This window comes from Anser anser (genome assembly GCF_964211835.1).
Source record: "Anser anser genome assembly, chromosome: 3".
Classification (NCBI taxonomy): Eukaryota; Metazoa; Chordata; class Aves; order Anseriformes; family Anatidae; genus Anser; species Anser anser.
Window position 1 is genome coordinate 45355593 of NC_139722.1, and position 24663 is coordinate 45380255.

Consider the following 24663-nt stretch of genomic DNA (forward strand, 5'->3'; position numbering starts at 1 on the left):
TACCAGGCAGCTGGTAATGAGGATGCAAAATGTCACTGGAAACTAAACAACCTCAGCTTTCAGACGGCAGTCCCTGATAAACCAACAGTCTCAACACTGCACTGCTCAATATTTTTGTTCATATTTCACTGTTCAATATTTTTTTTTCTGGTGGCAGAGAGAATGAAAGGGTACTGATGAAAGTTACACTTTCAGAAAGCTAATCGGATTGGGAGGGTGACAGGTCTTCAGTTGGGATTGTCCTGCTAGCAAAGGAGGACTTCTGAAAGGACCATACAAAGGGAAACAAAGAGCAATTTCAATAAATCAAAGACAGTCATCTTAAAAATATAATTTAGAATTAATTGTAGGTACCTTTCCTGATTCTTTAAAGCAGTTTTATTACAATTGGTTTATTCAAGTGTATTCAAGAAAGGCTATTCTTTAATAACCCATAGAAACATGTGTGAACAAATGCTAAAATGACAATAGTTGTAACAATCTCTGGTAAATTTAGGTTCTAAAAATTAAGCATCTGAGTTCCTGTCTAGGTGCTCAGTTAAATATTTCCTGTATCAAAAGCAGATGACATTCATCTCAAACTCTTATCCTTGGTACTTTTGAGGAAAGCAAGGAAATGATGTAGACACATGGGCTGACATTGTAAACTCAAAAGACGTCAGTTTAGAATAGAGAAACTGCTATCCTCGAGGTCATTATTGGATCAACATTGACCTGGATGCTTTTAAAATATATAGCTCCCCAATGTTACATCATGAATGTATACATTTATACCCATTGTGTAGTGGAATGAGGGCTCTGTAAGACCTATGTTATTTTTTAGCAAGCATAATGGTTAGTTCAACAGATTGGATTTATTTGAGCTAAACAGCTGACAACGTAAGTATGCAAATGCTGTGGCACTGTCTGCAAAAATCACTTGCATAGATGTGTTCAGGAAGCTGCAAGTTAGAGACCCACTTGAATCTGGTCCATTCTACAAGCAGGGGCATGTTCCTAAAACATGAGGCCTTAAAATGAAATCTGGGAAATTAAAGTCTGCTGATACCAATGGCCTACCAGAGCTTTCTCCCTTTCAAAGCTTCGTACACAGAAAAGCTGCCTTGTTACAATTCAGCCAGCCAGCTTGCTGCTTTCCCTCCTCAAAATTCACTCCTTTGGACTAGCATTCAGTGTTGAACTGCTGTCAAACATCTGGCAACTTTCTAGATATGTTGGAATTATCAAAGAGTAAGTAAGATAAACCAAGTTTTCTCAAATGGCAAAACTCACAGTCCTCACAAACCAAGTATTTCAAAAGCAACATTTTCACTTGTCCTTCTGTCCACTCCTCATTAACTCTGAGCCCTGTGCTGTTACTGTTGTTGATGATGATTTATTATGCATGCTGAAACATAACTGTTTCCAGCTTTTTAGAAACAGTTTAAAGAAACATATTCCTGCCTCAACATCTTATAGCTTGTCATCCTTTATTCCCTTTGAGTAACATGTTCTTTGGACCATTCTAATTACTTGGGTAAAATAGCAGTCAAAATCAAGATATGCAAAAAGATTTAATTTTGTTTTCCAGAGACAACTACCTGTGGGTATGGTGATGTCCTTGATTTTGACTTTGTGCTCGAGAGGCGAGATTTGCTTGCCTTTCTATTATCCGTTATGGTCGGAGTTGAATTTGCGTATGAGAATGCCGGCTTGGTAGCTGTGACCTGATCCAAGGAGAGCTGTAGTCCTTTATATTCAGTATCCCTATATAAAAGGCAAAAGTGAAAAACAAACTCACTTCATATCTTAATGGGAAACATACCTTCCTTCTTAGTGGGAGGTGGAAATGAAAGATATTTTTAAGAAAAAAAAAAAATCGTCCAGGACAAGCCAGTATACCACCCTAATGCATTTAAGTAGTATAACTTACTAAACAATAGCACTATTTTTAAACTGAAAAAATACAATTTCTTTTTGCAGCCAACTGTTATCATCCTGATCTACTTTTTTTCAGTAATAAACTAGGATGGGAATTTCTAGGATGGAATTTTTGAGATTTTTATTACACTTCTGCATTGGTCACACAGCTAAGCAGTAAATAGGACACATTTTCCTTGAAACTCTTAACTGTGCTAGAAACGTACATGTTTACATGTGTGTGTGCTAGTGTACGTGTGGGGGTGCACATAACAGCCTGCAAATACAGATGGTTAAATACATTGAACATGTTTTTTAATGGGAAACAATTTCTAATTTTATATTTTTCATTATTTACATGGTTTCAGGCAATTGGTGGAAATCTGTGAATCTTTATTCTTCTATGCATCCTGTGAGTTATTATTCCTCTGTTTGAAGAGTCTCTTACACTGAAAGAGCTTTCCAGACAGAGAAAACAGTTAAATAAATAAAAATCTTGTAATTTAAATGGCCTGCCACACACTCACAAAATATCAGAGGTTTTCTATAAGGAGATAAATATAATGGCAGTTCATGAAGTTCTGTATTAGTTTCTTCAAACCTTCTAACGAATACTTAAAAGTAAGGAAAACTGGCACTATTCATGATGTCTTCCTAACCCATAACGAGGGCATATGTCTTGGACTGCACCCCTCTGCACACATCTGCGTGTCTGCTGGTACCCAGGGGAGTAAGAAACGAGCTCTCCAGCTTTCATGTAGTCATACGGAACCTATTCTGACAATGATTCATTTAAACAAAGCAGAGCAAGAGTTTCTCCCTCACCTACCTACCTGGAAGAAAAGAGGAAGGATTCATGGGTTTTCTCTTCCTTTGTGTTAATCAGGAGAGAAGGAAAGAATAATGCTTGACTTATGCAGTCAAAGAGGCAGCATATTCATTCACACATTATCCCATGCTCTGTTTGAACCTAAAGACTCATTCTCATCCTTAATGAATTATATTAATAGTAAATTATTCACTCAACTTTAGCAACAATATCTTGTTTTATAATCACATGTATATTGATGTAAGCCATGACGGTTTAACATTTTTTTTCAGAAAGGAACTGCACCACAAACTGAACATATCACAGTTTAGTACACTGAAATTTCAGATAAAAATCAGTGGCAGAAGGATAAATTTGGTAAATTACTGAAATAAATGACATAGGATTAATCATTGGACAACCATAGATAAACCTGCAGAATAGATAAATTAATTACTGACAATTCTACACTAACATTGGTTTGCATCTGATAAACAATAAACTTGTTGGTAGAACAGGCTTAGTTTTTTTGGCAATGCAGACGATTTGTATGTATTCATGTGCATATCACACATGAAAGCGAATCGCTGGCATTAGAACTGTGCTGACTACACTGTTTCCAGTCCATAGTGGGTAGAGATTTGCTAAGCATAATTACTGTTTTGTAATTCAAATTTACTTCTTAATGAGGTCATTTCTTCAAATTTTGCCTTTAATTGAGGTAGGTCTCTGCTACAATATTTGGATTTCAAATATCCTCCCTGTAGTGAAAACATCTGAATATATGGATTTCCATTGGCCTGTTCAACAGGTAAGGCTTGTCCACATATTTCGAAACCACTAATCTTTCCCATGCTTACCCCCAGAGTTTTAACCCAGACAGCTTGGCTTGACTTGCAAAAGCATCTGTTTCCATAATGGCGCCCTTTCAAATTATCTTCATGTTACACAAAACATCAGAAACAAAGGATGTCAATTAATCTTCATATTTAACCACTACGGTAGCATAAGGCCTTATCAATAGTCCTAAAAACTGTCAATCACACCATGATATACACATTTCCACTGACATATTGATTATAAGAAAATAGGGAGGAAGGGTCCTGCCATCTCACTGTCAGGTGCAGAAGGTGTTACATCCAGAAATGAAAATAAATCAAAACTGAGGAGATAAATTGTTCACAACTTTAAGCAGATGAGGACATTCTGTTTTGCTTTTATAACCTACCAACTCTTTTGCCTTCCATTCTGCTGGAGAAGACATAGCTCTGCACCCCTGCCGTTACCCACTCATTTCTGGTGCATGCCACTTGGTAATTGCCTGCTGTTTTCTCCTGTCAGTGAAGTAGTCTTGAAAAATTAGAATAAACACCACCTCAGTATTCAGACCTCAGACTGTTACTCCAGCACAACTTGCCTGCTCTTAAGTCCTGTATAAGGGCTGAAATCTTAGAGACTACATTGTACAACGGTTCTAAGCCATGAGAATCTAAAAAACAGGTATGTTGGACCTGTCCAAAACCTTACATACTGTTATGTGTTACCTTTCTAAATTCTTGGTATGTCGAGGGTGAGGAGTCACCTTCCCAGAACACCACACATTAGAGTAAGCACCAAAAGCTAGTATTTGCAGCCAATTGCTGAGGACAAGAAGTTCTTGCTGCTGAATGTGAAGTTTCTGGTTAAAAAACACATCTGCACTCTCCTTTCAGATGAAACACCTGGACTTTTTGCATCACCAAGACATGATTCAATACCATCCCTAACCTAGCACAGCTACCCCTCAGAAGACCCAAGATAGATACCAGAACACCACTAACAACAGGCCAAGATAAATACCAGAAGTTAAAAAAAAAAAAAAAAAAAAGGCAGCTAAGAAAACATGGAGGAAGGGTCCTGTGTTCTCAATGTCAGATGCAGGAGATGTTCCATCAAGAAATGAAAATGTTTGAGTATATCCATATGTACTATAAGGCAAAGGACTAGAGGAACCAGGACTCCTAGTGGTATACAAACTACAGATGGAAATTCTGACAACTTCCTGGAGGCATTTATAAAACTTCTGCCAACCATGGAACTGTAATCTCCAGATTCCTGTTCTCGGACACCTGAATCCTCTATCACACAGTCCTAGCAACACAGTAGTACGGCATTTCATGTTCTACATGTAATTCAAAAAAAGGTGGTGGGTACGAGCCCCTTCCTCCAAGGTCCTCACCTTCAGAATCCCACAGGGATCCATATAATCTACATCTATCTACATGAGACTGCTGAGAGAGAGAGTGATATGGCATGTGTTCAATTGCTAACAGTATGTTGCTGACAATCTACTATTTATCTCATTTTCTGATGCAACTATCATCACTATAAAACATCAGAATAACTACAGGAAATTAGCTCTTAAATGAAGAACAGATGGATCAAACTGAATCCAGACAAGACCAAAGTGATGCTTCTTTGCAAAGGGAAACACATTGAAGACCTCCACCTTTTCATGATAGGAAACAGCCATTCTTTCCACAGTTGGATGGAAATTCGAGGTCCTCTTTGACTCCTTAGCATATGCTTCCAAAAATGTAGTATTTCTTCCCTATCTTGTCCCTTCCCCCCAGATGAGAATTGGGCCAGTATGGTCAATGTATCAAGCACCTACAAACTGGATTACCATGCTTCACTGCAAGTGAAAAGAAATCAAAAAGTGTAAAATCCACTTGCTACAATATACTGCTCCCCATTGTCTTCTCAGATGTAACTCCCAGAAGCATTTCTATTCTGTACCTTGTTCACTGTACCTCTTCTGTACCTCTTCCACTGCCCTACATATAGCTCGATCCTAATTTTGAAAGTACTTTTTGATGTACTAGAGTTAACATCATGAAAAAATATGGGTCAATGTCTGTACCAACTGTACTTCTCTGCATTAAAGTATCTGAAAGTTGAGTACAAAGCATTCTTTACTAAAGGGACCTAGCTATATCAAGCTACATAGACAGAAATGGACAAAGGCTGAAGAAGAAAAGCATTTGGCAAAGGAAACCAATCTCTTTGCCCATGACTTGTGTGCCAGCTGCATCTGCAACACTTGTGTGAAGAGTTCTCACAAATCAGCGTTATAAGATGCATTCTGCCTACTATAACTGCCAAAAAGTACAATGTGAAACATGGTGGCAAGTCTGTCTAACAAAATTTTGAGGAAGAGATAATGGCTGATTAACATGTAGACCAAAAAAAGAACAGTGAAAGAGTATCACAATACCACAGATCCCAAATTCCTGACAAACAAAAAAAAAAGCTTGCATAAATATGGCAATTGGGCCTGTGAATAGAACTCACCACGAAACTGAAAAAGTGAGACAGGTTTTTTTGTGTGTTTGTTTTTTATGTTGGAGGGGAAAAAATGAGGAAAGAGTGAGTCAGCTTTGCTAGAAATAGTGTTGGGAAGACTAGAATTAGTGACAAAGGCCCAAGACAAATTAATACTGTAGAGAAAAGCTGGGCTTTTCTGTGGTTGTGTTTGTTGGAGCAGTAGTTTGTTGGCTATTTGGGACTACCATAACCAAAATCTAAAAACTAAAGTGAGTTAAGATTAGAGAGTTATGGGTAAAAATAATTTTGAAGATATTAAGAATCTTGCTTAAAGACGGTATTGACTATGGAACAGAAGAGAACTTAAGCCCTGAAAAATGCTTTCAAATAGCAAAAGCAGCTGAACAGGATGTATCCAGAGGAAGGAGTAAAATAATGACATCCATTAGTGAAGAATAAATATCCAGATTGAACCAAGAGAACCTAAGAAGTAGGACAAAGACTCAAGAATAGAGATCTTATATATGTCCACTCATAAGCAGCATAACCTTCAAAACAAGAAAGAAACCTTCAAAACATGAAGAAAAAATACAAAGCCTATGGTAAAATCTGCAAAAGCCATAAGGAAAAGTACCTTTTCACCTTAATGCCACAACATACCAGAAAGGAAGAATAAGTTATACACGCAGTGATTGAGAATACACAAATAACCAATAAAGAGACAGATATATACAGTGTATTTTCTTGTATCAAAAGACATTAAGTTTAGACACCCTAAAGAAGATTTACAGAAATTCAGTCTTCATACACAAAGTTATGGCATTAGATTAGAAATGTCTTTCAGTTCATTCTCTCCAGCAGCAAACAAAACACCAATATACAACTGGAATCAGATCTTACTTTATTCTCTGGTATCTCCCAATTGATAGTCTGAACAATACACAGTGATCATGCTGTCACTGGAAATCATAGCAAATAGAGAATAAAAAGGCACTAAGGGACCATAAAGTCCTGCAAACGCTGGATAACCTACACCTATGTCATTCCTTAAACATATTAATGTAATTAATGAAGTACATGTTGAATGTAAAACATTGGATGACCTTAATGCAGCAGTTCCTACAGCATGAGTACAATTATCCACACTTCTGAAGCAAAGTGGAAAGCATTGCTTACGCAAAAGAAACCAATGTGTAATTTTAATTGGTTGTATTATTATTTCTTATGAACAAATAATATATATTCAAAATTTCTTCTATTGCACAAAGTTATATATAAAAAGGGACATGTTAATGCTCACTGCACTTTTTTGTTGTTGTTGTTAGAAATCAAGAACATTACTTTGGTCAGACTTTCTGCCAGTCTAACAGAATATGGAATAGAAAACATGTAATTAAACTAAAGGTGTTAATGTCGTTAATATTCAGTCTATTTTGCTGAGTTGTTGCAATTCAGTGAAAATCAGCCATGAAGGTGGTAAAAGTCTGGCACTTCCTCATGCATGTCTGACCACAATACTGTAATATATCATTCTTTTACTTTTAAACAATGCCTGCAACTTTTAACATTTCCACACTCCAGCTCATGCAATGCTAACAGCGCCATTCAACAGATGAGTGAAAAGAGAACAGATTCTGGCTGTTTGTCATGTTCATGGCTTTCTAAATCAGCAGATGGTACAACAAAACAGACAATTTCCTCATCTGCTGTGTCCTCTGTTCATGTACAATGTGTCTCAGAAATGTTTACAAAGGCCTCAGTCTGCTTGCGAGACTTGTCAGGAGGAGCAAACGCAATCCCCTTAGCATCTTCCCAAACCAGTCACAATAAGGGCGCTTCAGTTCACTCACACAGGAAGCCAACTTTCAGGACACTAGCCTGAAGTGGAAAAAAAAAAACTCTTGAACTTCACTGCTTATTATGAAGTTATAGTGATGTTCAGTTGTCTGACCTCAGAGATAAACCATGTCTCAGTTTTTCCATCAGTAATTGGGATGACGACGGTTATCCTCCCTAAATTCTTGAGTGAAAAGCCCCATAAAAGTCTGACCTACTGCTCACCAAAGTAATTGGAAAGACCCTCTAGAAATCTCTCATGTGGTTATCACTAGAACACTTAATGGTTAAATCTCTCTTGTGCTTTTTTATCACTAGAACATTTAATGACTAAGCATTGCATCTAGTTGGAGAAGTATGAGATCTGTACATTGGATCCCTTCACTGAGTGTCAGGCACCTATTTACCCCATAAATAGTATAAGCAACAGTAGCTGTTTACATCTTGTTGAGTCGAAGTTTACAGCTTCTCCTATCATGAGATTCATGTACATGATATCGTGTTTCTGTATTTGCTCTTAAAGACAGAGTAATCCAAACCAGCAAGTTCAATTAAATGATTTGATACGTTCAGGAAAACTGAACTGTGAAGTTTCCTATTCAGACCATTTAACATAAACGCCTGAGGATATCTTCTAGAAGAACTACTGTCAAAGACATTTTTTATTTTCCCTGCTTGGTTTCTTGTCTCAGAGTGCAGTCATTTGATTGTCAGTTGGAGTTAAATAAAACGTCCTGGCCTCTAGATAATCATGGTGTAGCAGATATTTCAGCAGTCTAAAGGTACAGTTTGTCATTCCCAACCACATGTCTAGCCATCTCTGGCTCCAAAAGGAGCCCTTTGTACACTTTGTAAGCCTTTACTTACTAGATTTGCTAGATAAAAATATGCACCAAGGCTTATTATTGTTTGTGAATAAAATGCCTAAGATATCCTAGGATAATTATATAAAGAGATGATGAACATCTTTAATTACATATAGCACTGACAATGAGCTTTAAATAAAATAAATAAAATATGATGACCTCAGTTTAATTCTGTAACATTCATTTATATTGGGATTGTTTTCTTTCAAATGTGTCTAGGAGCACAACCATCTAAAAGTCATATATGGTGTATATTCAGTGCCTGTCAAGCTAAATGGAGAAATGTATTTGATAGGAGTTTATAAAGGTTTTTATATGTTAGAATCTGCCTGATAACAAGAAACTGAGATTAAAGGGGATAGTCTGTAATGCTTTCTTTTCTGGATGGCCACAAAACAGTTAAGAACAGTGTCTAGTACAACATTTTATCCGAAGGCATGTTTAACCTTGCAGAACTCCATGATTCACATCCATAAGTGTCAGCCTTCATTAAATTATTATGGTGATTTCTTTGTAAATATTTGTGGTTTTCCCTTATTTTAAATTCACCTGAACATTCAGATAATATTTTTTCTTCCAACTCCTTTTCAGACATTCCATGAAAAACAATGTCACCTCAGTGCATCCACATGTACACGTACACAGGATCCCTGTAGGAATTAATGCCACACAAACATAAATTCTCACATACACATGTAAGACTGCTTCCATTTCATCAAAAGCCAGTCTAACAACAGTGCAACAGACTGCTGTTGTACAAGGTGGACTTTCCCATCTCAATCTTCTTAAAATTTGTGTATGTTAAACAAAAAAAAAAAAAAGAAAAAAAAACTTGGATACCTCTGACACCTTTAAGACACTGATCTACTAGCCAGTTGATCTGGATTAAACTCTCAGCTCTCCCACAAATCACTGACTGGTGTCACATAGAACAAATCATATATCACAGGGTTTTTGAAAGCACTTGGCACCTCCCTGAGCTTACTCTCAAGGCAGCCAATGGGACTCTTAATTCCGATAGGGTCAAATTTAGCCCAGCACTGATCACTTCTGAGAATCCCCACCTTAATCTTCCTGAATTTCAGCTGTAAAAATGAGGATAACAATATTGTCCTATGGGGAAACACTAATTTTGTGGAGCATCTTTGTCCGTCTCACCTAGTAAACTTCAGCTTTCTGTTGGAAGGAACAATCTCCCACTGTCAATGTATATGGTAGCTAATGTTAGTAAGCTAAGTCTCAGCTGTGGCCCCTGGCTGCACATCTACCACACACAAGAAAGAAAAAAAATATCCAAGACCAATATTTGTGCCACTATTTATGCAAAGCATGTTTTTATTATTTCAGAATCTCCAGATATTCAACACAAATGTTTTAACTATGTCCTATACCATTTATCCTTGATTAAATCTCTTCTAAATAGTTAATCATTAATGATTTCTTTACAGTTGCTGTGCAAACAGTTCATTCATGCCTATGACATATCAAATTTCACAGACGTGTTCTTTAATTGGATTCATTTATTTCTAATCTGCTTAAGCCCTCACTACTGTAATGCTTGACTAAATATACATTAAACTCACTTATTTAAACTGCTAAAATAAATTTGAGGTGTATTCTATGAATAAAAATACTTGATTGAATACATGTAATACCATTGTTATTGTGTACCTAACTGAGCAGAAATTATTAGAAATAACACCCTAGATAGCTGTATGATAGGCTTGGACAAAAGGATTTGAGACAGGTTGCTGATGATTTTTTTGCAGAAATTATTAAAAAAACAGCTTTCCAAATCCTGAAGTTTCCAATAGCACATTAAGGCATGCTATAAGGAATGCCAAAAGGAGCTTCTCATGACTTTCATGAAGGGTGTTAACTGTTTTCACTCAAAAATCCAAGTACTGTTTTAGAAATAAGAGCTTCATACTAGCTCTAGGCTAGGAAAATGGTTAAAACAAAAAAAAAGAAACTTTAAAAAAAAATGACTATTCAGTGTTTTGCAAGTAACGACTAAAAAGATGGTACAAAATTACATAAAAATAGTGTAAACTCTGATGACCCATTTGAGAATGTCAGAGTGGGACAGCAAGGATGGTGGGCTTGGAATGGCTTTTCTATGAGCAACAGAGACTCAGGCTGAAAAAGAGATGACAAGGAGAACAAAAAAAAAATGATCTGTAAATTATGAGTGACAGAAAAAGTAAGTAGGAAATAGTTGTTCATTTTTTCTTCTCATACAAGATGTGTGGGTTACTAAAGAACAGGAAAGGTAGAAATTTCATAGTGAAGGGAAGCCTTTCTTATCACATTTACTTAAACTACTCCTTGCTAAAAATTCACATGGTTTCAAAAAGCAATCAGATAAATTTGTGGTGAAAAAAAAAAAAAAAAATTTACATTGACCCCTAATACCTTCAAAGATATCATTTCTAGGAAGTTCTTTGAACTTCTTAAGGACGGAAAAGAGTGCTGAAGAAGCATTATTGCATGCTTGTCCTATTTTTAAACTCTTTCCAAAGTATTTGCTATGGTCACTATCAGTATGTGTCTGATCCTGTATAGCTGTTCTTAGGTTACACTGGACACCACAGTAGTTTAGAAATTTCATACTTCAGTTCCTTTAAAACAACATGGTGAAGAGCTTTCCTGACAATTTATTATTACTTTTAACTGTTTGCTGTAAAAGTTAATTTATTGATATTTCAGATTTGATCAGCTCTTGTATGTTCCCCATAATTAAAGCTTTTGTTGTGAGAAACTTCCTAAGATCCCAACACAAACACAACAAAAATTAGTTAGCTTTTCTGCTATTTATATATTATTTATATAAAATTTTATTTTCTTTGAGAAGATGGGTTATACCTTATTTGATGGACTTTCTGATAGGCTTCTGTGATCTGAGAATAGTTTATCTAAGAAAAACAATGTGCTTGGAAAAAAAAAAAGGGTTTACTATTCATTCTGTTATTTCCTTGTTGGCAAATTTTCTATCTGTGTGTCTCATGACATACTTGTCCATCATTTTAGCCTGCTTTTTCTGATGAGCTAGGCCTGTGGTACAGAGGCACAGTGAGTCCAACAGGGTTCATGACCCCCATCTGGTGAGGAGGTCCCATCTATAGTAGATCATTTTCTCTGTCATCAGATTAGTCCTTTCTCATCATAAGACTTTCACCTTCTTCTTCAGAAGCAAGATTTTTTTCAACAAACATGTTTAAAACTCACTTGTCTAGAGTTCCTCAGCTTTGGCCAAGGGACAGCACTTTGTTCCTCCAGGCCGTTCGTTACCTGCCATTCTCTGCCCACAAAGCAAGCAACCAAGATATGCTACTTAATAAATGCTTTTTAACTGCATCTTGTTTTGGTTGACATTTAGGGAGAGAAGGGAAGGAAAGGAGGAAGGGTGAGGACTGGCAAATGTTTTTTAGCATTTGGGGAGAATGGCTTTTTGTTGCTAATTTATATATAATATATACTTTTTTTTTTTTTTTTCATATTAATCTGTTTTCTCATCTCATCATTACACTTCCTGTCATCTCCTTCCCATGCGTAGCCATATCTCTCCTGCAGCCAAAGCCCCTTCACATTATTTGCTCACTTGTGTTTAGGGCTCTGTTCATATCACACTCAGTCTTGGTGAACCTGAACCATCTTTGATAGGCATATCATGTGTAACAGGTGTTTATGTTAGTAAAACAGGAGACAAATGGCCAGAAAAACCTATATCATGAGGCTGTAAAGTAACTCACAATACTTCATTTTATTTATTTTCCTCCTAATTACTGATTCAATCTCCTCAGAGTATGAATTATATGTTTTTAAATTTGCTATGTGCTATTACATTTGTTAAGTCACTGTTAGAGTCCAAAGGAGGGCTACAATGATGCTGAAGAGTCTGTAAGGAAAGATGTATGAGGAGCAGCTGAGGTCCCTTGGTTTGCTCAGCCCAGAGCAGAGCAGGCTGAGGGGAGGCCTCATGGCGGCCTGCAGCTCCCTCACGAGGGGAGCGGAGGGGCAGGCGCTGAGCTCTGCTCTCTGGGGACAGCGACAGGACCCGAGGGAACGGCATGGAGCTGGGACAGGGGAGGGTCAGGCTGGGTGTGAGGGAAAGGTTCTGCACCCAGAGGGTGGTCGGGCACTGGGACAGGCTCCCCAGGGCAGTGGGCACAGCCCTGAGCTTGCTGGAACTCAAGAAGTGTTTGGACAGCACTCTCAGACACATGGCCTGCTTTTTGGGGGGTCCTGTATGGAACCAGGGGTTGGACTTGATGATCCTTGTGGGTCCCTTCCAACTCTGTACATTCTATGATTCTATGGAATGGGTCCATTAATGTTGAAATTGCTACCAGATAACCCGCCTGACCACCTAGACGCTCTGGCAAACAGTAAGTTAAACTACCATATATCACACAGCTACTGCTGAGCCACACCTTCTATCAAATTCAGAAAAGAGAATTTTTGAATGGATCTTAATGCTAACAACTCATCATTATTGTACACAATTCCAGAAATACAGGCCTACCTTAAAGTTCAGTTTATGAAACTGAAGAATAAGTCTCTGGTGGATTGAATGGTTACAGGTACTGACATACTAACTAGGTATATCTAAAATTTCTCCACAAATAAATAAAAATTGTTTAATAAGACACAATAACATCTACCTACAACCTCCTTATGAAACGTAAACCTGTCATCTGGCTAGCACCTTTGTCCTCTTGGTTCTTGCTTTGACAAGGACAGGCAGGAACCTTAGCCGGCTTTAGCCCACCTGCTGTCACTGTTTCACACGCACGTCTATCAAGGGTTTCTGGATGCCTAAAAGAGTCTCTGACCAGGCCACTCTGTGTTGCTATACAGGTATCCACAGCATACATACATATCAACTCCACTGCCAACCTACAAGTGTTCTTGGACCAACAGTACAGGTAATCAGCCGCTGGGCTAACTATACTTTTGTTTTGGGTTTGTGTGACAGATCCAGCTTATCATAATACATGAAATTTACTGTGTTTGTGGTGACTACTTCTGTAGCGCATACACAGCAACTCAAGCATATCACAAACATGCAAACGGTGCTGTGCACCTTCTCTCTGACTGCTGTCTTGAACTCACTAAATATCATCATGGAAGCCCTAATTGCATATAAGCATGTTAAATGACACAGCTGTAGTCACACACGTGTGCAGTTTACTTTGGGCCAATGCTACACATCCATTCCCATTGCTGTTTTTCACAGACTAAAAAGCAACAAGGAAGCTGGTTATCCTTCAGAAGATGGCACTTTAACTTTCCTACTCACAGCTTAGGATCAACAGAATTATTTTGGGCAACACTGTTCAGCAGTTTGGCTGCAAATAGGAGGAGGCTATCAGGCTATTTATCCCCACATCCAGCCTTTATATGAGCAGATACTCTAGTGGACTATGCCTCGTGAAGCAGTTATTACAGATTATTATTCTGTTCTGTGTACAAAACAGTCTTTGGAAACAGCAAGAGAAAAACAACATCCAATGCTTTTGGGTGGATTTCAGTTAACCATGTCCTAAGTCGGAGTTTTCTGTAGCAACAGCCTGGGCTACCAGCTGCCAACATAGTACAGGGACAACTGAGAGCCACAGGCTACTTGTGACCAGGCTGCCTTCAGGGCAGACTCTGCATATCCACTTCCTCACCAAACGCATAGTTGTAAGAAGTTTGAATATGGGATGGGTTTAAAGATCTTCTCTCTAGGTGATGTCAAAGTAGCAGCACAATGCTAGGGGTTATAGCCAAACTTGAGTTAAACAGGCATTTGAGTTTCCATAGTTGCACTGAAACTTCAGCAGATAATAGCTGTTATTTCCAGCATTGCTGCCCCTGAGATTTATACACAGTGGTTTTTAGCTGAAAAACTCCTGCTGTTCTTTATTAGGCCCCAATTCAACACAGTAACAAACACGGCCTTCCAGCCATTTCCATTTGGCAAACCCTTGGAATATTTTTATTTCTAAGTGTGCGCCTAAGGGTTTTTTTAATTTCAAAACTGAATTCACTAGTATATAATCATGCACTGAAAGTTATGTCTAAGCACTTTTAGAGCCAGGCGTGTGCTCGAGTTCTTTAGTAGATCAGGACCTCTGTGATTTAATTGCACTAAGTGGATGATAGCAAAAGACAACAAGAGGAATAAATCGTGTAAGTGTGTTTAAGATCATGGGATTGACTCCAGACTGCAGCCGTCACAAGCCTTCAGAAGGGTCAGACTCTGTACCCTTGTTCGCACAGAGCGATGCCTGCCTCCATAAATAGTGTCATCAAAGTGAGGGGGGCTGCCTCTGAAGTAACCTACTGAGTACGAACATGTGTGCTGGAGCCTGGCCCACACTGTAAAGTACAAAAGAGAGGTGAGGGAAGGAGAATTAGATTTTAAACAGATACTTGCCACTGTTGAATGGACAAAGGAGATTTATTTGTTAACACTTAATTTAGGCCATGTCTAAATGCCACGTTTGTGCGTGTATGAATAAGAACTAGCAAGAACACCCTAAAGTAGAGCGAAGAGCTTACTTCAGAAGCAGCTTAGTCACTTATCACACCTGTTGCATCTCATGATTACTACAGTGAAACAACATGGGAAACAGTAATACTGAGGTGCAGCACAGAGCAAACATGCTAACAGAAGCAGAGCTAGTAAAACTATAAACTTGCTGAAGGAACACACTGCTACTTTTAAGAGCAGGAGCCAGTTAGGCATGCAGTTAGTTGTGCACCGAGCACCAAGAGGATGATAGAATCATAGAATCATCTAGGTTGAAAAAGACCTTGAAGATCATAAAGTCCATTAATCTGAACTACCAAATCCCATCACTAAAACGTGTCCCGTGATAATACGAAAGGAAACCCTTTGGCAGCAGCTCAGCTGCTTGGCCTGCCTCTTCTGCTCAGCCACTGATACAATTCATAGACAAAATGTAAATGTCACATGGCAAGACCAGCAGACACCCTTCTCTGAACTGTCACAGAGTAACGAACGTAGCCCTCAATGCCATGGTCTGTGATCTCCCCCTCTCTGCCATGTAGGAGAACCACTGGGGCTGACCCCCAAAGGGCTGTGAGCACCCAGCTGCCGTAGTGGCATTCTCAAGCCTCATTTGTGCCATTCAAAGTGCTGAGGGGTAGAGTAAGGATAAAGTGCAAACAACCTCTCAAACAGGAACAGCTGTGCTCCAGCATATAGCCTGGTGCTTCCGTGCAAAGTGAAATCTGTGGCAGTTTACCTTGAGCCATAAACTGTGGCATTTTAGGAGTAAGAGTCCCTGCAGTGGGCCCTGTAACTTTCATCAGTGGAGTTAAGGCAGACAGCTGGAGCTAGTAATTGCTTCAGCCATTGCCGCTAAATCTGCTGTTGAACGTGTCTCGCCCCCAGACAATCATTTTACAAGATCCGTAACTCAGTGTTTGGAAGGAGCGAGTTTCCAAGGGCCTGTAGCAGCCAGCACACTGAATGGGAGAAGGATGAAGTGGAAAGCATTTGAAGTCACATTTCTTTCTTGGAATACAGACACTTATTTGCAATCCTGAATTTCATGTCGCCTGAGACTATCAGTATGCGTGCATTTAAACTAATAACTCTTTTGTTGTTGTTGTTTTATTTTATTTTTCTGTGGATCTGAGCCACAGTCCTTTAATCCTTACACTAGCAAATAAAACTCTCTTCCTATGAGCCGTGACTGTAGACTCTGGCCCACAGTTTTAGTGCCTTGGCCATTACAGTCACCTGGTTTAAATACAAGCATGGAAATTTGGAGTGAATTAAACAAATGGTAGCTAAGAAAGCCCCTACATGAACAAAGAACTGCAGAAGCGTATTGTGGACACCTGGAAAAGCCTGTCTCCTATTTGCAAGAAATATATAAACAGTGTTCCAGGGAGACAAGCCTGTAATAAAAACTAATGGCGAACAAACAGAATACTGCATAGAATAGTTCAAGAGGAATCCTTTTATGTTTTTTTTTCTTTGAGGCCTGTGCTTCTCCAGCATTTTGACTGATTAAAACAATTCTATTATATGCCCACTTTGCTAATCAAATCACATGAATGATGGAGGGCTTTCCATTCTAAGGAAAAGTACATTGTAGATTGAACAAATGAGGTGGGACCCAGTTTTATGCACTGTTAAGGCAGTGGCAAAATTCCCATTAATAAACAGAAATATAAGGGAAAATCACAGGTCAGATTTGTTTCTGCTGATTACAATTACTTAAGGAAAAAAAAAATGTGATACGCAGTTAAAGTCAGTGTGCCTTATCTCAAGTATTAAAGTTAGATGGCTAAGCTTACTTGTACAAGTAGTTCATCTAATGATATGAGTAAGGATGTGCAGAATTACTTCTGCAAGTAATAACTTTCCCATCTATTTGCTATCCTACACACTCCATCACCCACTTGAGAGATACAAGCCATGTATCTACCTTTGACAGAGGAGAGGACTACAGCATGTCCAAATAAGTCGATCTGAGAGAAATGCTTAAGAAAGGTGGGAATGTAGGTATGGAAATACAATGTATGGATGCTCCTATTGACTAGGAAAAGAAAGAGATGGGATCTGATGTCCCAGAGACAGGACAAAATGACGATGTTTATGAAAAGCTATAGAAATCTTTCTTTGTAATTGTCCAAAAATAAGGGAAGAGCTTTGCTTCCACCTGAAACAAACCTGCAAATGCCTGCTTAATATGCTGGGGAAGAGCATTTTCAGTCTGACCCATCACACAGAATGTTATCACATTGCTGACACAAGTATTTTAAATCTGGTAGTATGCAAAGCTATAAATAGTAATAATTTAAAGATGAAGTGTGCAGATACAATTAACGGTTAATTTATTCTAAATTGCATTTACCACATCATTAAGTAAAACATTTGCCAATATGGCATTTATTTGTGAAATAATCTTTCAAACACATTGCATGCTTCAATTTGTGCTTCTAATCAGCCAGCCAGACAAAGCAATGTGAAAAAGACAACTGGAACTTGTATATACTTGTATCATCAGAGCGGAGATTAGTCACAATTAAATACCTAATCCATGTTGTCTCTATATGTTACTGCTATTGTTATTCTCTTAAATGTTAAAGAACAAGGAAATGTGTATAGAAAAGCTTCCTTAGCTTTCTCTGGGGACAAATTATTATAATATTTGTTCTTGCTCGAAAAGTCAAAGGATTTGCACTTTGCTTTACCCATTTGTTTAAAGGAAGGTTGTTTGCCATCTAAATATAAACTTAACTTCAGCAGTTGCATTCTCTATTAATTGACTCATCCTTGAGTCCCTTTATGTGATAAACATGCACAGCTAATAATCAATAATATGGCTAGTGTGTGTACAGAACAAACAGGAAAAGAAACAAATATTCTGTGTCTGTACTCGCACATGCCAAGCGGAATACAAAGAAGAGCAAATATGTGTGATTTAAAGCTGAAATCCTTAACGGTCATTTATATTAATTTTTGGCACTCTGATTACACAAAAGGTAACATTTCCTCTTGTTGCTCAAATGCCCTTGCCACCGTACCTATTCAGTTCGGTATATATACTTATCAAAAACATTTGCTCTCAATACTAGAATTCACTTTCTCAAAGCCTGGGATTTATGGAAGATGGATATGGCCCTTCTTTTAGTAGGGGGCGGCAGCTCCTTCTGCACAAACCTTTCTCATCCCTTCTGGTTTCCTCGCATATATTGCCCAGGGGAGCCGGGCAGCTCCAAAGCAAGGCACTGTCGCTCAGCCTGCGCTCACATGGGTCCTGCAGACCAGGCAGGCCCTTGTGCCACCCAGAATCCGCTCCTTTCCAAAACATTTCCCGGCTCCTCCCAACAGTGGGAAAGGCTCTTTCTGCCGGGAGCAACCGGACCGCTCGTGTGGCATTGCCTGCAGGAAGGAGGGGACCAGGGAGCCACCTCCTCAGCGCTCTCAACAACCTGCACGGTATCGGCCAAAGCTAATTTGTTATTTTCAGCCAAGTTCGCTGAAAAATACGGACATTGCCTGTTTTCAAAGGAACCTCCGGCGGGAGGCATCCCACCTTTCGGGCTCCATCCTGCAATCCCAAACTCCGCTCTTCGCCGTTTCCAAACACTATCTCACACCTCCCTCGCTTTCTCGGCTTCCAAACCCGAGGGACGGTATTCAGAGGCACGCACGTTTTTATTTTTACTTTTTTTTTTTCCTGCAAGGGGCAAGCCCGTGCCCTGCCGCAAGCCGCAGCGGGCCGGGGGCTGCTCCCCACCCTGGGTGCCCTGTGCTCGGCTGGCCCTGGCCTACTGGAACAAGCCAACGGCGACCCCCAGGAATGCCAGTAGCCGGAGGATTTATATGGAATAACGTGTATTAAACACGTGCAAACTTTGCTACGAAACCGCTGCTGGGCCTTCCTGCAGGGGAGCCTACCTCACATCTGCTGGAAACGCCAGCTCGCCGTAACCTCTCCTTTTCCCCTGTATCTTCACCACCTACCTGCCTCATCTGATTGACTCCGAAAAGCTCATTAAGCCAATTAACCCGAGCCTAGGTTTGCTTTCACCATCCCCCGCCCACAAGCTCTCCCCAGCCCGGGTCGCCCATTTCAGAGCTCTCACTTCCACGCTGCCAGCATCCCCTGGGCACGGCAGGGCCTATTCTTCTCCCTTATTTTCCGCTGGCCTCGGCTAAAAATAACAGCACAAAAGCGGTGGGGAAGCCAGGTGCATCCCCTGGCCGCAGGAGCAAGCGGGACGCGCCCCCCTCTTCTGCAGCGCCCTGCTGGAGGCGCGGCCAGGCTGGATGCGACCCCGAGGAGCTGCACGACCAAAACGCGGTTTCGACGCCGCCAGGGTGTCCCTGCAGCCTGGTTGCAGCAGCCGGTGACCCGGTGAGGACCTCTCCGTGCTCACCGGCTGCCTTTTGGCCCCCGCGCCCGAGGAGCACAAACGGAGCCTTCCGTGGCCGCGCAACGAAGTCGCGCCCCGGCGTCGCCTCGTCCTCCGAGAGAAGCCTTGGGAGGGCAAAGGCAGCCCTCCTACGCAGGCTGGGTGGACGCAGGGCTAAATACAGCCTTGGCTTTAAGGCCCGTGTACACGCAGGAAAACACAAAGACGCTGCCACCAGCGAAAACACAGGAATTCGGCTTGGGGCGGAGGATTCGCGTTGTTTCCACGGGGGCGCAGGGCTCAGCCACTCGCAACGCGTCCCACAAACCTCGGCCCCACAAACCCGAGCCGCTCGGCGGCCACCCCGGTGGGAGCCGTCCCACCGTTGGAAAAGGGTCCCCAAGTTTTGGGAAGAGTGGGGCTAGCGGGAGCAGGGAGCTGGCCCTGCGGAGCTGGTGCCCTGCCGGTCACCCCCGCAAGCGGGGAGGGGCAGGTGGGGCTGGATCCCATCAAGCAGATCCGCTGGGATATTTCATTGCCATTCGGGTCATCTGAGGCAGAGGGCCGTGATTTATGTTCCCCCTCTCCGCATAAAAGGGGATGGAAGTGACCGCTAATCTCAGGTGCTCGTAGAAAAACAGGTGGCGCAAAACGGCCCTAGCACATTAGGAACCTTTGGGTTCCTGGCTCCCCAGCGTTACGACACGCCAGCTTCTTTCCCCGCAGTTCCCCGCTCACCTAAAACAAGTGCTTGGCCCTAACTGAGAAAACCAGAGGGGCTGGCACAGGGGGCACGGGCATGCAAGTGTTTGGAGCAGCTGCAGGAAAGGTGCCCGTGCCTCTGCTGACCTGCATCCTTGCTGGGAGGTGTTACTCCTCCACGCCCCACATCCCTTTTTAAAGCCAGTAAAAGGGATTTACTTGAAAGGGGAACCAGAGCTTACTCCCTACACCGCAGAGCTGGCAAACCAGAAGCCCCTGAACGGGAGAGCAGGGCCACCGCCTCCGTGCGGAGCCGCTTCCCTGGGGGATGCTCGCCCGCAGCTCAGCCACCGACCCCATCGGCACCTGTGCAGGCACTCAATCCGCCCCAGGAGGGACCGTCCCGCTGTCACGGCCTCGATTTTGGGAGAAGGGGCGGCTCGACAGGTCCTGCCCCCGCAGGGGGGCTGCAGCGGCGATGCAGAATCGATGCTGCCGCCAGCACCCAGAGGAGAGGTGTCAATCGCAAACATAAAGGCTCCAAATCGGTTCCCTCCCTCACCGGGCCTGGGAGTTTCGGTTTAAGTGGCACAGCCAGAGCCCAACCCAGCAACCCCAAAATACAAGGGGATGCGTTGAGATATACAGCATCTCAGCATTCTCTCCGATTTTTTTTTATTTTTTTTTTTTAAGTTTAACTGACCCTTCTGGTCACCAACTTTCTTTGTGGCTCACTGTAAGGATCGCTCTCCAAGAACAAAAAAGAAATCTCGGAGCTTTGATAGAGACTCTGGATGAAATTAAGAACTTCAAACCCCAGATTTTTGAAAAGAAAAACAGATGTCCTGTTTGTTGAGTATAAATAACTCCGTACGTGGAAACCTTTTTTTTTTTCTTTTTTTTTTTACGCTGCATTAAATTTTATTTAATGCTGGGTGCATTTAAACTTTAAAAAAAAAAAAAGGGAGGGGGGCAGCAAAATATGCGGGTGACAAACCTCTAAATCTTTTCCCCTCCCGAAAGAGAAAGGAAGGGGCAGACGGGAAACCCTTCATCTAGATGAAAGCGTTCAATGTGTTTCCTAGCAGACCTGGCCAGCCTGCTCCGGCCGGGGGGGGTGGGGGGGGGGGCTCAGCTTTTGGGGGCTTTGGGGGAGCTCGGAGGCCGGAGGAGAGAGGCAGGTGCCCGCCGCCGGCCCCCGCGCATCTCTGCGCGCCCCGCGGAGCGCACTTACGTGAGAACATAGTTGACGCTGACGATGCAGTGGGGCCGCGACGAGCGGCTGTTGTGCACGATGGTAGCGTAGCTCTGCACCCACACCCAGCCGCCGTGCTTGGCCAGGAAGCGGTAGTATTTGGTGGTCACCTGCCCCTTCACCAGCACTGCGGAGACAAAGCGGGGAGAGCCTCAGAGGGGGGCCCGCCGGGCGAGGAGAGGGGCTGCGGAAGGCTTAGAATCGTTAGGGCAGGCGGTGTGGGTGGGCAACCCCCGTAGGCAAGGGTGGTGGAGACCCCCGGGCACCCCCGATCCCGAAGCTGGTCCCTCTGTGATAGGGGCTCCCCTTCTCCAAGGCTGCGCGGGGAGATCGGTGGAGTAGGGCGAAGGCAGCAGAGGGGTGAGCTCCCTCCCCAAAGTATGGCCGTGGAGATTTAATTCTATAAATCTGGCTTTGGGTTTTATCTCTTCTCTTTACATTCCCGGTAAGGCAACTTACCGGAAATTAATATCCTTTTTATTCATCTATCCATGTATTAATGTCATCATGATATCAAAATAGAATAAAGAACAGCTCTTCGAATCGGGCTCACTACTGCAGTCAAAATTAGATACACAGATAAGATTTGTGAGACTTGATGGAAATGGAACAAAAGTATTTGAATTTCGCTTGCATGTTTTTTTTGGAGCAAGAAAAAAGGTTTTTTTTTCCTAACCGGAATTTGAAGTGAATTGAATGCCTGAAGTTTGTGCAGGGGAGTTCTTGTTCTACAACTGGGAGCTGAGGAGGGGAAAATCTCCTTCCCAGTTCATCGCCGGTCCCCTCCTTCTCTCTCCTGCCTCCAGCCCTGCGCTCAGTCTCTAGCCACTTGTTTCATTAAAACCTGCTGCAGATTTTGCTTATTCTCCCCTGCAGCGAGCTGGCTTTTCACGTTTCAACCTGGAGGTAAATCCTAACACAACCAAAGCCGTTTTGCAGTGGGAAAAGGCGGGGGGTGAGGGGCCGGGTCTTAACGAGATCATCTCCTTACACAAGTGATGTGCGCATCGCAGGTGGAAGGTGTCACAGCCGTGGACGTGGTGGTAAAGGGTCTTCTCTATCAAGTCCTGGGGCTCGTAGCCTGTTAGCTCGGCTACCCTGGAGGAGACACAAGCAGCAAACGTCAGTGGGAGAGAGGACAGGAGAGGCCCGGGGGAGAAGAAGGAGGGGCTGGGGGAATAGCTGTGAAGTAGCCTCAGCTCTACCTGGAATCTAAGAAGATGAGCTTCATGTCTAAGCTGGCCCGGAACATGAACATATTGCTGTGAAGCTTGATTTCCGTCACGGCGCTGGGAGGCAGCGAGTGGCCCACGGCGACCAAGCCAACGTTTTGGTAGCAGCCGTCGAAGGGGGACATGTCCAGGCTGTACTGGCGGATCTTCAGGTACCCGCTGCAGTGAATGACCTGCGGGGACACGCGGCCGCTGAGGCGGGGGGGGCTCGGAGCAAACCAGCCCTGCCTGGGGGCTCCTGCCCTTCTCCTCGGGCTGCCCGGGGATTTTTCAGAAAGTTCAGCACTGATCTAAGGCCCGTTAGAGTCAACGAGATTTTTTATTATTTTTTATTTTTTTTCCACTGACTTAAGTGGTTTTTGGACCACCTCCTAACTACGCTTTTATTATTCTTCTAAAAAGGAAAGACGCGGAAGTGCCAAGTCAGTTACAACTTTGTAATGAAGAGTGTATGCGTGTGAGAGAAAGGGTTTACATGTGTGCATGTGTCACATGCCTAAGATATGTCTATTATACAGATAGGGCAGGCACGATCCAAAATGCATCTTTGGACGTAGATTTAGGTGTGTCTACTAAATGCATCCTCACACATTACTGCTGCGTACTTTTGACCTTACTCCTCTGTTACTAGAGTGTTTCTCCCTGGAGTAATCTCCGCGGATGTTCTTGTTCTACAGTACATCGTGGCCCAACATCTCCTGGCGTTTCAGGTACCGACGACTCTCTGTCTCTCCGCAGATGGGGCAGAAGCAGGGAGAAGGCAGGAGAGCGGGGGCTGTCCCCAGGCAGGAGCCCTGAGCAGAGCCGTGGGAAACACCCGAGCAAAGCCCGCGGCTTGGAGAGCTGCCCCTGGAGCTGACGAGCGACACCCAATAAAGAAATTAATAAAGCCACGGGTTTCGCGTCGTGTCACCTCACAGCCTTTACAGACAGCTCGGGAACCTCGGTGGTTGTGCGAGGACCATTAAAATAAATAAATAAATAAATAAATAAAAATAATAAATAAAAATAATAAATAAAAATAAATTTTAAAAAAATCAACACGGGGAACTCAATCGCTTGTTTTTTTTGCTTGGAGCTCGTTAACCTGGCACTCGGAGGGACATCCTGGGTGTGAATCCCAGGGCAGAGCACCGGGCTGGGGCAGCCCCCGAGGGCAGGGGGCTCGGCCGGGTCAGGGCCGGGCCGTGGCTCCCCGGACACCCACCTTGTAGCCCCCGCAGGTCAGGCCCGCGTTCCTCTTGGCCAGGACGCACTTCATCCTCAGGAAGAAGGACCTCTCGATCTCGTACTCTGGGAGGGGGAAGGCAGAGGTGCGGTGAGCTGCGAGGGATGCGCGGCCCCGTCCGCAGACACGGGGTACAAGGAGGGCTTGGGGGTGTGTGAAGTGGGGTGGGGGCACTTTACCCTGCACGAAGTGAGAGTGGTAGGGCTGGTGGGCCGTCAGCACGGCGGTCATCTCGTCGTGATCGGCCGGGTGGATGTACTCATAAATGCTGTTGCCGGTCAGCTCTACCTGTGAGAGAGGAGGAGGAGGTAGGGTTCATGGACGGCACCGCTCACCCCCCCCTGCACGCTCCTCCCCTGTCAGCTCCCCCCAGCCTACCTGCGACAAGCCCAGGTGCACCGAGGCGGTCTCCGAGATGTACATGATCTTGCCATCCGGAGCCACGACGAATATGAAACCGTCCAGCGTCTGCAGGAGAGGGTCGGGAGGGAGAGGAGCAGAGTTGTGTGCGGATCAACAGGTAGACAGATCCGCCGATGGGTGGAGAGATGGATAGAGGGATGGAGGGATGAAGACAGAGAGACAGACACCTGAAGTATCTGTCCTCCGGGTTTATTCAGAAAAGGCGCATTCCTGTTCAG

At 42.7% G+C, this 24663-nt stretch overlaps 1 protein-coding gene across 2 annotated transcripts in view; it reads right to left on the minus strand.

The window, feature by feature from the left end:
• The window catches only part of SIM1 (SIM bHLH transcription factor 1), a 51179-nt gene that overhangs the window by 15614 nt on the left and 10902 nt on the right, over nucleotides 1-24663 (minus strand). Inside the window, exons 4-10 of one of the 2 annotated variants that reach the window (XM_083830424.1) lie at nucleotides 24401-24490; nucleotides 24202-24310; nucleotides 24002-24087; nucleotides 22768-22967; nucleotides 22554-22660; nucleotides 21542-21689; nucleotides 1581-1746 (exon numbers count right to left, since the gene is read on the minus strand). In XM_083830424.1, coding sequence (XP_083686550.1) covers nucleotides 1581-1746; nucleotides 21542-21689; nucleotides 22554-22660; nucleotides 22768-22967; nucleotides 24002-24087; nucleotides 24202-24310; nucleotides 24401-24490 — 906 coding nt within the window. Of the gene's footprint in view, nucleotides 1-1580; nucleotides 1747-21541; nucleotides 21690-22553; nucleotides 22661-22767; nucleotides 22968-24001; nucleotides 24311-24400; nucleotides 24491-24663 lie in introns of both variants that reach the window. The other variant, XM_083830423.1, reaches the window with a different exon arrangement.